A 13,131-nucleotide genomic window follows, 5' to 3' on the forward strand; every position below is an offset into this window, starting at 1 on the left:
ACGCGACTTGCACGTGTTCTTTCAGCTGGAGCACACCGACTCTACGAGCCGCTGCTTTGTCTTTGAAAAACGAGCTGAGAGGCTTAAAAATGCAACAGCGTGGGTGCCGACTAAACGCAGCAGCACAGCTCTGATTACTACAAGGCAGAGGAGTACTTACTACTGCATCGCTATAAATTATATTGTAGAAAAAGGTGGGGGGGGGTTGCAAATGAATTTAACAGGGAAGCCTTTAAACATTCTGTATTCAACATAAAACTGTAAAATGTGTCAGGTTAATGCTGAACGTGCCAGCCCAGGACACCCACACTAAGGGGTTCTTCAACTCAAAAGGTTAATACATTCATTTTGAATTACACCGAGCACCAGATTCACATGGAAGACGATGTCAGAAAGTCGCTGCTGAGGAGGCTGGCTCGTCTGAGTGCTTTATCAAAGCATGCTGATGAAGGCTGCAAAGGAAGTGCAGCAAGAGGTGCTCAAGCAACAGCGCTGACTGAAGGGAAAGTGTCAGCTCAGGAATTTGTATTGAGACTGCTGTCAGTGGGAGGAGAGGGACAGGCACTGCAACGGTCTCACAGGCGATATCAAGCCAGCCCTGAACCAGAGAAACAACTGGCCTGTAGTTTAGTGCTCCAAAGTCCTCTTCCCACATCAAAGTCATTTCTTTTTTAAAGATTTACTTTTGGCCCTTTTCCAGACACCCTCAATATATGCAGTGAAGAGTGACAGGACAGTAGAGATTGGGCGGAACAAAAACCCATGCCGGCCGGCCGCCTCCCCATCCCAGTGAGCCAAACCGGCGCCCCACATGAAAGTATATTTCTAAATGGAAACTTGGAGGTGTCCAAAGTGCCAAAACTACCAAATGCTTTACTAACTGGCGTGGGGATCATTTTTTAGTTTTCACTCTTTTCCATTTCTATATTTATATACATATAAATAAGTGTTCAAGGTGCATTCTCTTACTTTGCTTCCATAAGCTGTAAAATCAGACAATGGATTTCTTTCTTCAAGTTTATCACTGGCTAAAATGAGCAGCCACCTGACACACAGAGAGGACACGAAGGACCAAGACGTTTGTTTTCCAGAGTTTAATGTGACGCTGGTCTCTTTAAGGAGGAAGCAAACAGTGTGAAACATACAGCACAGTACAGAAGTGACAGGCCTGCTCCAAGCACACAGCACAAAACAGTGAGTGCACTCCTCTGCGTTTTACATCCAGAGATGTCCCACAGTGAAATCATAACAGCACCACAGTCGCCTCAGTACTGTCCACCTCATTCAGTTCAACATAAGTAAATGTGCAGGCTTAAAACATAAAGTAAAGCTAATTGTTTTAACACTTTCATCTTTTAAAGTCTTGCTCAAGAAGCAATCAACTGAGTTAAGATCACAATCATGGAAAACAAAGCTCTGGTGATCAGTTACATATGCATGTCACAAGCTCAGACATTTTCAGTCACAGGTTGGATCTTGTTGAGGATGGGCCGGGAGCCATTACAGGCCACAAAGTGTGAACATCTAAATTTCGCTTTGATGTTGGCTTTAAATGTGCATAGATGCATCACTCACAAGAAATTCAATTTATATGGAAGGAAGTTACATTTAAATACACTGTGTTTGAGCTCTAAAGTGGAAGAAAACATCTGGTTGGATCCAGCTGCTTTGCACAGCCAGCTGTGATGCTTTACTTCAGCAGAGGAATCTGTGGGGCTGGCTGCACAAAGACCTCATACTCTAACAGTTCGACTAGCGGGACAGGACGCAGACATGGAAGTTGCAGAGATCACTCCGTTAAAAAGGAAGTCCAGTCTGAATGAAGCCTCTTTGTAACAGCAAGGGTGTGTCAGAGAGAAGTGCTGCATTGTGTTAGCCCTGGGTGGACTGGCAGCCCGCCCCGGAGTTACCCTACCCCCAGTATCCGCACACAGGCTCCAGAGCCCCCACCACCTGACTTTGAGAAGCACTCAGGAAAAGTATGAATGAAGCTTTACTTTTTCGGATATCTGAACCGATTCATAGCTGTTCAGATATCAGGTCTCTGTGCAGCCAGTCCTATATTTGTCCTCGCTCTACAACACCAACAAATTAAAGCCCAGCACCACCCGTTTTTGGACCTGTTCTGTGCACACTCAGCACCTCATCCCTCTAGTCAGTTTAGCCCACATGTGGAATGCACTCATCTGCAGAAGCTGTTAATTTTTTCAAAGTGGAAAGGCTGCCTTTACAGCGGACACACAGCAGTGTTCCCACAGTGGCGTTACTCCTGTTTGACCTCTCCCTTCAGCTTTCTCTTGATTCGTGAATATGGGCTTATGGTATCGTCCATGATGAAGTCATATAGGACCTTCACCCAAGATGTGTACTGAGGCAGGTCAGCGTAATACTCTGCAGCAATTTCCTTTACCTGAAAACAAAACACAAGGAATGGACACATCACAACTTTCTCCATTTACTCACTATACAATTTTCTTTCATGCTTGAGACATAATGATTTTACTGTTTCTGCACAAATTACACTGGTGGTGGTGAAATCAAACTCCTGTGAAAGCCTGCTGCTCACAGATAACTTCATGTTCCTTTAGGATTTTCAATGCTGATTTCAGTTTCTTTCATATCTCAGGTTACAGAGGGGCAGGGATCCTTTATTGTTCTCCTGAGTACATTCAATCACAATATTCTGTATAATTTTAATATTGAACCAAATCAAATCATGGAGTACAGCTTTACTGTTCTATTAGGCAGGTTTTATGCGACAAATCTAGTTCTCGGCTGAAGAATGTTTTTAACCATTGCAGTTTCTCTCTCACAACGACTGCCTAAACCATCTGTTGACTTTGCATGTGTACACAACAATGTGACATTAGCAGGGAACTAACTCCAGTGGTCAGAATGTGTGGGTAACAACCTGCACTGTCTCTGAACTTTACTCACCATGGGCAGCCTGCGTCCTGGGATGCTGGGGAAGTCATGGTGCTCATTGTGGTAACCCACATTGAAGGTGAGCAGATTGAGAGAGCCGTAATATGAGTAGGTCTCGTGACCCTTCAGGAACATGTAGTGCTCAGCTATGAAGTGGCCAGAAATTGGATGCAAGCCCATTCCCAGCATGGAGCCAGCCAACATGTAGACCACAGGCTTAGCCCCCCACAGCCAGTAGAGCAGAACATTGAAGGTGACCTGGAAAGCCACATTGGTCATCTCAAGCTGAGTGATGGGTTTAGGGTTAATGCAAAGGGGCCGTATAGCATAGAAAAGTGGCTGCAGAATAATCCAGATAAACTTGCGAAAGCGAGTGCAGAAAAACCAGCCTTCAAAATCAGTGGGGATATCTACATCAATCCCATCTCCACCCAGGTAGCGATGATGATCCAGGTGATAGCGTTTGAAAGACGCAGAGTAGGGCAGGCCGATCGGCAGGTTGGCAAAGATGGCAAAGTAGCGGTTCCACATGGCTTTGTTATTTCCAAATGCTGTATTGTGGGAGATCTCGTGAATAGCAAGGGTCATTGAGTGGTTGATGCAACTGCCAAATGCATAAGTCCAAAACAGAACCCATTTCCAGTCCAAGTCCTTGACCAGGTAGAAAGCTACAAACTGTATCACCACCATCATGCACACGATCCACTTCAACCTCGGGTCAGGACCCATCAGCGTTTTGATTTTTGGATATTTGGCTGCAAGATAAACAAAGGAGACTCAAAGTCAGTTCAGTCAACATTCAAATGCTGAAAAGAAGACAATCGCAACCTCACGAGGTAAAGCTGCGCTCCTAATTAAACGTTACACTCTTCATACAAAGTTGTAGACAACGATATCCTTGAATTAAGACTATTTATGAATTTGGAACACATGTACCCTTGTTAAATTTGAAAAACACTAGTGCATTTTGCTAATGGGTCATTTAAAACTGCTGCCATAAATAGTATTTCGATCTCATTTTAATGGCTGACTCAAGAATAATAAACACTTCAGGACACTTTAAGAGACTTGCTGAAGACAGTGTTTCGCTCAAGCCTTTTCCACAGGTTCATGTGATTAAACATGTTTCATTTACATTAAAGCATCACATTTTTTCCATAAAAAAAAAAAAAAAAAAAAGGCATAGATTACAAAACCAAATTTGGTCAAGGCAATGTTTTTTTTTTTTGTTTTTTTTTTAAGTTTATCACAGCAAACAGCAACAACCCCCACCACTTAATTAGTGACCTGGGTGTCGATTCTCTCTGTATCTTCCTGTCCTTTCATAAAACCTTTGACCCCAACACCACAAAGCTAATATCAGAATCAGAATACTTTATTGATCCCTGGGGGAAATTATTTTTTGTTACAGTGCTCCATTATAAACCAACATTAAGACAAGACAGACAATACACTAACTAAGAATAGTACAATATATACATATATATACATGCATACATAAGTCACTTATAAATAAATAGCTGGAAAAGAAACATGTGTAGTTGTAGCAGCAAACAGTGTGTTAAGTGGATGCGTTGTACAGGGAGATGGCCACAGGCAGGAATGATTTCCTGTGTCGTTCAGTGGTGCTTTTCGGTAATCTCAGTCTCTCACTGAACGAGCTCCTGTGACTGACCAGCATGTCATGGAGTGGGTGGGAGGTGTTATCCAACATTGTCTTTATCTTGGACAGCATCCGCCTCTCCGACACCACCTTGAGGGAGTCCAGCTCCATCCCCACAACATTGCTGGCCTTACGGATCAGTTTATTGAGTCTGTTGGCATCTGCTGCCCTCAGCCTGCTCCCCCAGCATGCAACAGCATACAGGATCGCACTGGCCACAACAGACTCATAGAAAATCCTCAGCATTTTCTGGCAGATGTTGAAGGACCTCAATCGCCTCAAAAAATAGAGACGACTCTGGCCCTTCCTGTAAAGTGCTGTGGTGGTTTTAGCCCAGTCCAGTTTATTGTCAATGTGAACTCCAAGGTATTTATAGTCCTCCACAATGTCAACACTGACCCCCTGGATTGAAACAGGGGTCAAGTGTTTCCTGGTCTTCCTGAAGTCCACGATCAGTTCCTTGGTCTTTGCCACGTTGAGCTGCAGATGATTCTGCTCACACCACGTGACAAAGGAGTCGACCACAGCCCGGTACTCTGTCTCATCATCCCTGCTGATGCATCCAACCACCGCAGAGTCATCAGAAAACTTCTGAAGATGGAGGTCTCTGTGCAGTGGCTGAAGTCTGTGGTGTAGAGGGTGAAGAGGAAGGGGGAGAGGACAGTCCCCTGTGGTGCCCCTGTGTTGCTGATCACCTTGTCAGACACACACTGTGGGAGACGTACATATTGTGGTCTTCCTGTCAGGTAATCAACAATCCAGGACACCAGAGAAGCATCCACCTGCATCGCTGCTAACTTATCACCCAGGAGGGTCGGCCTGATGGTGTTGAAAGCACTGGAAAAGTCAAAAAACATGACCCTCACAGTGCTCGCCGGCTGGTCCAGATGGATGTAGACACGATTGAGCAGGTAGATGATGGCGTCCTCTGTTCCGAGACGAGGCTGATAAGCGAACTGAAGGGGATCCAGATGTGGTCTTACTATGGGTCGCAGCTGGTCCAGGATGAGCCTTTCCAGGGTCTTCATGATGTGAGAGGTCAGTGCCACGGGCCTGTAATCCTGGGGGCCACTGGGACGTGGCGTCTTTGGTACAGGGACGAGGCATGATGTCTTCCACATCACCGGGACCCTCTGCAGACTCAGACTCAGTTTCAACTCATTGGCTCTATTCTCACCTCCCTCAGCTCCCCTGCTGTTGGTTGGCCTGAATCCAGTGATGGTCTTCATGCCCCTCCACACCTCTCTCATGCTGTTCTGCTGGAGTTTCCACTCCAGCTTCCTCCTGTAATTGTCCTTAGCCTCTCTGATCTTGTCCTTTAGTAACACCTGGATCTTCCTCACCTCCTCTTTGTTGCCCCCTCTGAAAGCCCTCTTCTTCTTGTTGAGGAGGGCTTTGATGTTCTTAGTCACCCACGGCTTGTTATTTGGGTAACAATGAACAGTCTGAGCTGGAACAATGGAGTCGGTGCAGAAAGTTATGTAGCCTGTGATTAGGGCTGCCACAAACGATTATTTTGATAGTCGACTAGTCACCGATTATTTTTGCGATTAGTCGACTAATCAGATCATCATCCATTGGACGTACAGCTTATTGCACCAGCAGCATCTGGTCTTATATAACTATCATTAGCTTACAGCTTGAAGTGTTTGTGCTAACTAAAAATAAAGACAAGATGGTAGTTTATTAATTTTTAATGAAATTTGCAGATTGTTTCGGTGAAGTTTAATAAACTCCTTGCTTTCTAAAATATAACAGGACACCGGAGTATATTCTCCAGCGTCTCACACTTCTGATAATCAGCTGTCTGCTTGACAGTTTTAGCTGTGCAAAAACTATAACTTTAATCTCAGCCAAACCGATTTACTCAGGAACAAATAAAATACTAAAGAAAGCCAAACAATAACATTTAAGTTATCTAAGTGACTTATATATATATATATGTTTAACCTGACTAGCGAAAGACTGCAGTGGGTTTGAAAACGATTTGCCGGGAGTCCGGTGTTCTCACGGCGCTAGTGACCTAGCCCCCGGCTCGCTAACGAGCTAGTGGGTAACAGACGTCTCCGAAAACGTCGGAGCGCTTTTGAAAATATGTGGTGTCTTGATAAACTGAGCAGATATTTGAGGTTTACACAGCTACATTCTCGCCTGAAAATATGTTAAACGTTTATTTTCTGACCCAGAAAGAATAATAAGAGTAAAGTTAAAACTAACTAGCTGCCGCCATTGTTGACAACTGCGCTGGGCCGCGCTATGAATTCTGGGACACAGCTTCTTCTTCTTCGGGGTTTAACGGCAGCTGGCATCCTTGTACATGCAGTGCTGCCATCTTCTGTTTCAGTCCGTTATTACACTCTTAAATCCTACTACTCATTCCTGCGTCCTTTGTGATCTTACAAAGCTTCAAACGATGCGTCGACTATTAAATTAGTCGTCGACGATTTTAATAGTCGACATAATCGTGACTAGTCGACTAATCGTGGCAGCCCTACCTGTGATACACTCAGTAAGCCCATTGATGTCCTCGGCGTGAGGCTCACAGAGTGTTTCCCAGTTGGTCAACTTGAAACAGCCCTGTAGTTCTGCTAAGGCCTCCTCTGACCACCTCCTAACAGTCCTGGTGGTCACAGGTTCCCTCCTCACAATTGGCACATAGCGGGGGGTGAGGTGAATCAGGTTATGATCTGACCTACCAAGTGGGGGTAGGGAGGAGGAGCTGTATGCATCCTTGACGTTAGCATACAGTAAGTCTAAAATTTTCTCTCCCCTGGTAGTCATGTTTTATAATCATGATACATTTGTACCTACATGACAGATGCATTTCAAAAATCCAAAAGATCCAGTTTAACATGTAAAGACAAACAGACTAGTTATAAACCCCAAGACTTATGGAAAAATACCCTTTGAAAGGTTATTGTACATAATTAGAACTATGCCTTGGGGGGGGGGGGGGGACAAACTGAATTTATTTTGTGAAAATAAACATAATCAAAGAGATCTCCTTAGCTTTAGTCTGCTAAAGTATGTTACTACACCTTGCCTGATGGCGCTTTGATGGACAAGTTTATTGAGTTTACTAGAGCCTACAAGACTGAAAGCCAACGTTCAGCATATGACCTACAACACAGAAATACTTGAAAAGACTAAAACTAACACTGAAACTAATACTTAAACTAAAACTCAATGTGCTGCAATGGATTAAGTCCACAACTTAATCTGACTGAACTCCACTGACGTGCAATGAAAGGTGCAATAGAAATAAAATGGATTAAAAATTTGAATGACTCAAACCTTTAACAACCTCAGTCAAAACAAGACGAAAGCCAGCTCAAGCCACGTAAGTATAAGCTGTTGACTCATTTCAGATTCACTCAGGTTAAAAGAGCAAACTCACAGGGCCTCCAGGCTACATATATTTGCACAAAACGTGGGACCTTACAGCAGAGAGATGTGTCTCAACACATCCTGTGTCACACCATGCTGCCTCCACTACTAGAGCAAGATGGCTCTCAGAGGGAGGGACCTGAGACCACATACAGTTAAGCTCTTTACAAGCAAATATGTATGGACATACAAACTACATTGGACCAAGTAGCCAATATTTAGTAGGGGCACAATTCACAAAGTTTGGAGGTATATAATCGCAAAGACCTTGCAATATGTGACATAAAAACAACTTGTCTGTGAAGGTTCTCAGTCATAAAAACAACTTAAAATGCTGTAAGGAAAAAAAACTCAGTGAACTTAAAGTATTGTGAAATCTCTGTGTGAAAGTGTGACTCTCCTCAGTGAAAAAGACACTAGAAATGCAAAAGAAACACTGATCACTGTCCTCTTGGTCCAGTGGCTAAAGCAGACCACCTGATTCAGAGAAAAAGGCACTTTGACACAATGAACGCTTTGTGTGTTTGAAAGAAGAAAAGCAGCATTCAATGTGAGTCAGCTGCCTATAGTTACTAATGTGAATCATATATGTAGAGAGAGAGACATCATGGTTCTGATTATTTAGTTTTCGAGCTAAAATGCAAAAAAGTTTATGTACGTCTTTCAGTTTCATGTCACGATAATTCATTATCTTTGGGTTTGAACTCTGAAACAAAAAAACAAAAAAAAGAGTCCTTGGAAATTAGCTATACCACTTAAACTACAAACCAGAACAAACTTTAAAAAAAAAAAAAAAAAACCCAATACGTACGGAGCATACTGTAGTTTTTATACTGGCTATTGTCAAATTGCAATACTTTTCCTTTTTTGTTTGCAATGCTTTAACTATACCAAGTGTGGGGCGAGAATGTGATATAATATGTGCGTTTAACGCTTAAAATCTGCCCCCAAAGTCAACAAACCACTCCTGACAGAGACAGAGACACTCCTGTGTCAAACCGTTACTGCAGTTTTCCCAAGAGAAACTTAGGGAGTGGCACATAACCACTGCGAGAACTCCCCATTTGCTAGCCTCACATAATATTAGTTGGGTCGAATGGCCTAAATAGCTGGAACTTCCTTGTGTGCGCGAGCGCGTGTCCATGTCAAATTGTGTAACTGAACGATAGTGGTTCTCACTGTGGGTTAAATATTGAGCAAAGTTGGCCTGATAGCTAACATATACGGGTGCATAAGGAACCGTTAGCTTGAAACTAATTAGCAACTTACCGTTGCTTAAAACTACTCAAAAAACTAAGCCTTTATGGTGTCGGGGTGTGCAATTAGACGGTTTAACGAAAGTTAGTCGTCAAAAGCCAAACTTGGTTACCTTTGTTAACTATGGATTTATGCGCAATTTGCTAACGGATAAGCTAGCTCACCCAAAATCGCTTTTCTCCTGTCAGCATGCGGCTGGTCCGTATAAACCCATTCGTAGTCCTCACGGGCGACTCGGTTTCCCATCTTTGTGACTACTGTAGTGAGAGGTTTACAGCACTTCTCCAAAAAGTAATAGCACAAGGTCGTTTCTTTAAAAGAAACTTCTTTGCCTCCCTTCCTTTCGTCTTTGATGGCCCGACGCTGACGTGCGCAAAAGCCGGCAGGCTGCAGACTCCGCCCCCCGGTGGCCTGTCGTCACGTAACGGTGTTCGCTGTTACGTGACGACAACCTTGTTTTAAGGCTGTTGCTATGTCAACAAACTAACATTTCAGCGAAACATATATTTACAGAATATATCTTGAGGGTTTTTTGTTTTTCTTGAGTTAGCACCTCAAAAATCGTCAAACCTCTTGACTTGGAGTGAAAATAGTTCACCGCATACCTGAGCAAGTTAAATAACTGAGATTCTTTTATTCTCCAGTTGTGTGTTCATATCCTTTTTAAAAGTGACATTAAATTAAACTGTTGTGAAATGAAAATGTGACAGTAAAAAACAAGTGTAAAACAGGACATTCTCTGAGCAGAAATACTAAGGCTTTGAGCAGGGCCGTGCAGAGATGTTTGAAGGGGCATGTGCTCAAAGTTAAAAGAGGGCACCAACAACCAGGCTGAACCTCCATTCATCAAGAATCTAATATGGAATCACATCTTACTATATCACTGTCATCAGCAGTGTTGGTCAAGTTACTTGAAAAAAGTAATCAGTAACTAATTACTGATTACTTCCCCCCAAAAGTAATCCCGTTACTTTACTGATTACTTATTTTCAAAAGTAATTAATTACTTAGTTACTTTTAAAAACACGATTTACAACCTGAAGAGGTGATAGAGCGATAGATCTTTCAGCCCAATTCTACTTTTTCTACATAATCCATCATACAAAATGTAATCAAATGGAAAAGTCTCTTTTTAAAACTTGTTTTATTAGTTTTAATCTTTTAACTTTATGCATCAAGCAAACATTTAATTATATGCAACATTCACTGACTGGAAGAAATTTATTTAATATTTAAACCTATTTTCTGCACATTCCAGCACATAAAATAATTTTTTGTGTGTGTTTACACTCAGTCTTTCAAATAGATGCAAGTAAAACACAGCAGAAAATAAATAAAGTCACAGACTCAGCGGTCCTGTTGCTCTATTTTCACCTGTAAAGCAGGACTACGATAGGCGGAGGTTTACCGTGGTGCAGGTGTGCCGCAGCGGTCAGTGGAAGAATCCACGAGTTTCTCTGTGAGTTTCCCATTACGTGGTAGCTACTCGGTGCTTGTTGGAAGTTTAGGGGGTTTTTTTCGCTGTAAAAAGAAGTTTTCTTCCCACGCACGATGGACACTAATGTTTTTGTCACTTTTTATGGAATCAAACTCAAAGTAAGGTCAGTACTTCCACGCTTTAAACGCTGCACGCTCATACTCTCTCTGCACTCGATATATTATCCATTGTTGATCTGCACACAGCTGTTGTCACGAACGTCGCACTTGCTTACCTCACTGTCATGAGACATTCTTGCAAAAAAAAAATCACGGTTTTAGTAACGCAGTAATGCAGCGTTCCTACGGCAAAGTAACGGTAATCTAATTACCGTTTTTGCAATAGTAATCCCTTACTTTACTTGTTACTTGAAAAAAGTAATCGGATTTACAGTAATGCGTTACAAGTAACGCGTTACTGCCCATCTCTGGTCATCAGGCAGGGACAATGCAAAGCAAATGTAGCCTATGTTTTACCTGATGTGTAAAATGTTGCTGTTGAGCAGTTGCTGCTGCTCCTGCTGCAGATAGTGCTGGAGGGGCGGGGGCGATCTCAAAACATTAAACAAGTGTTTTAGATAATAATAAACTTCAAAGACTATTCATACGGACATACTTACTAGTACATATCATCATCCAGAGTAAAGTCACAGAGAAGCGTGTACTCACCTTTGCTGTTGTTGCCACTTTGTAAAGTTTGAGTTTCTAATGAGGGTCAGTGTTGCCAGATTGGGTTGATGCTCTAATCCAGCCAGATGTTGTCTATCAATCAAACATAACCATTAAATAGCAGACCAAGCATCACTGCATTAAACACAAAAGAACAGTAAACTGGGTTTGCCAGCTGAATGACTGACTGTCTTTGCATCAGAAATGATTAAATGTATATATTTGTAGTTTCACTTTATTTATTCATATACTGCTGTATTTAAATGTTGTATTTAAATGCAAGTCAAACTTGCATCAGCACAACTAAATTCTCCACCTGTCCCTAGCAGCCAGTGGGAACACAGATGAAGGGAACGCTGGTTTAAGGTGCTTCTGAATTCTGAAAAAAAAAAAAAATTCTCAACAGGTTCTTCATCAATCAGCCTATTATTGCTTCATACATCTGCTTTTTTTAAAACTCCGTAAGGGACTTTTAAGAGCCATGTCAGTCTGTTGTAAATGTGTTTTAGGGCTCAGTTTCTGCCTTTATTGTTCTCTGTCTTGTGTGGTTTTTCTGTGTGTTTGTTCATTTATTTTTCCGTCCATCACCATGAGTGACTTCAAGCTCTGTTAATGGTCCTGGATAATGTGACTGATCAGCAGGAACTAATTGATGAGCTTCAACATACTGATGACTTGCTTGGTGAGGAAGCTCCCGTTTGAATTAACACCATGGGCACTTTTAGATTTCAACACAGGTGGTTGATTGTTACACTCTGGAAATGAAATGAAGGTTCGTGTTATTAAGCCAATAAATTATGAAAAACTGGGTTTAGATTCTTGGTGAAAAATGTGTTCATGACGGGGCAGAGTTCTTGCATTTTGTGTAAATTTAAGCATATAACAATTTGATTATTGCTTAATAAAAAATAAAAAAAAAGACAAACTGAAGCTACACAACACAGGGGGTTTACAAACACAAGTCTCACTTATTGGCTTACTTATTTATTCTATACGCTGTACAGCACATAAAAATTCACATTTTATGACTGGAATGTTTATTTATCTGGGCTAAAGAAAATTTATATGAAACGCGTATACTGCATATTTGCACCATACATAATGCATATTGCAGGAAGTAACACCTGTATGGGCAGAAATCTGTGCCATCAGAAACTGAATTTGAATAAGTTCAATTTGAATTTGAATTGCTCCGATTGAATCTGAATTGTAACTTGAATAAATGCTTTTGAAAACTGAATTTGAATTAGTCTAATTTGAAATTGAATTTATGGTTTGAAAATGAATTGATCCAGTAATGCTGCACTAATGAATTAGACTAACTATTCACTTTAGCTAAAGTTATTAAGTCAGCTAAAGAGTTGGGATGCTGTGTAAGACATAAATAAAGCTAAAATACAAAGGTTTGGACACCGTTTTGCATGTTTCCCTACTGTAGGGGTCTCTGCAAGCATACAGAGGGGGTACTCTGAGAGGGTCCAAGATGACAACTTTCGAATTCTACTAGAAACAGTCGATCATATTTGTTGTCAAAGCTGAATTCAGGGCAAACTACGCTAAATTAGCGTTTTTAGCTAGCAGCTACAATAAGCATAACAGTTACTGTACGGCTATCATTTGTTAACATGACGCTTGTTCTTATACATGTAGTACATTTATTACCAACCTGAGAGTTTATCCGCTGGTCATTCGACATGACGAATGACTTCTGAAGTCTTAATTCAGCTCAAGACGCTGTAGATTCCCGTCAGTAA

At 41.8% G+C, this 13,131-nt stretch overlaps 1 protein-coding gene across 1 annotated transcript; it reads right to left on the reverse strand.

Annotated features, from left to right (window-relative positions):
* Positions 1–1,088: 1,088 nt before the first annotated feature.
* On the reverse strand, positions 1,089–9,614 carry degs1 (delta(4)-desaturase, sphingolipid 1). Its single transcript, XM_085369650.1, has 3 exons — positions 9,397–9,614; positions 2,938–3,680; positions 1,089–2,410 (listed from the first exon to the last, which is right to left on the reverse strand). The coding sequence occupies exons 1-3, from the start codon at positions 9,476–9,478 to the stop codon at positions 2,264–2,266; spliced, it is 972 nt and encodes a 323-aa protein (XP_085225776.1). The 5' UTR covers positions 9,479–9,614; the 3' UTR covers positions 1,089–2,263.
* Positions 9,615–13,131: the final 3,517 nt, after the last annotated feature.

The sequence above is a fragment of the Diplotaxodon limnothrissa genome, linkage group LG13 (assembly GCF_057381915.1).
Source record: "Diplotaxodon limnothrissa isolate DT_005_m linkage group LG13, D_limnothrissa_male_GT1.1, whole genome shotgun sequence".
In the NCBI taxonomy this organism is placed as follows: Eukaryota; Metazoa; Chordata; class Actinopteri; order Cichliformes; family Cichlidae; genus Diplotaxodon; species Diplotaxodon limnothrissa.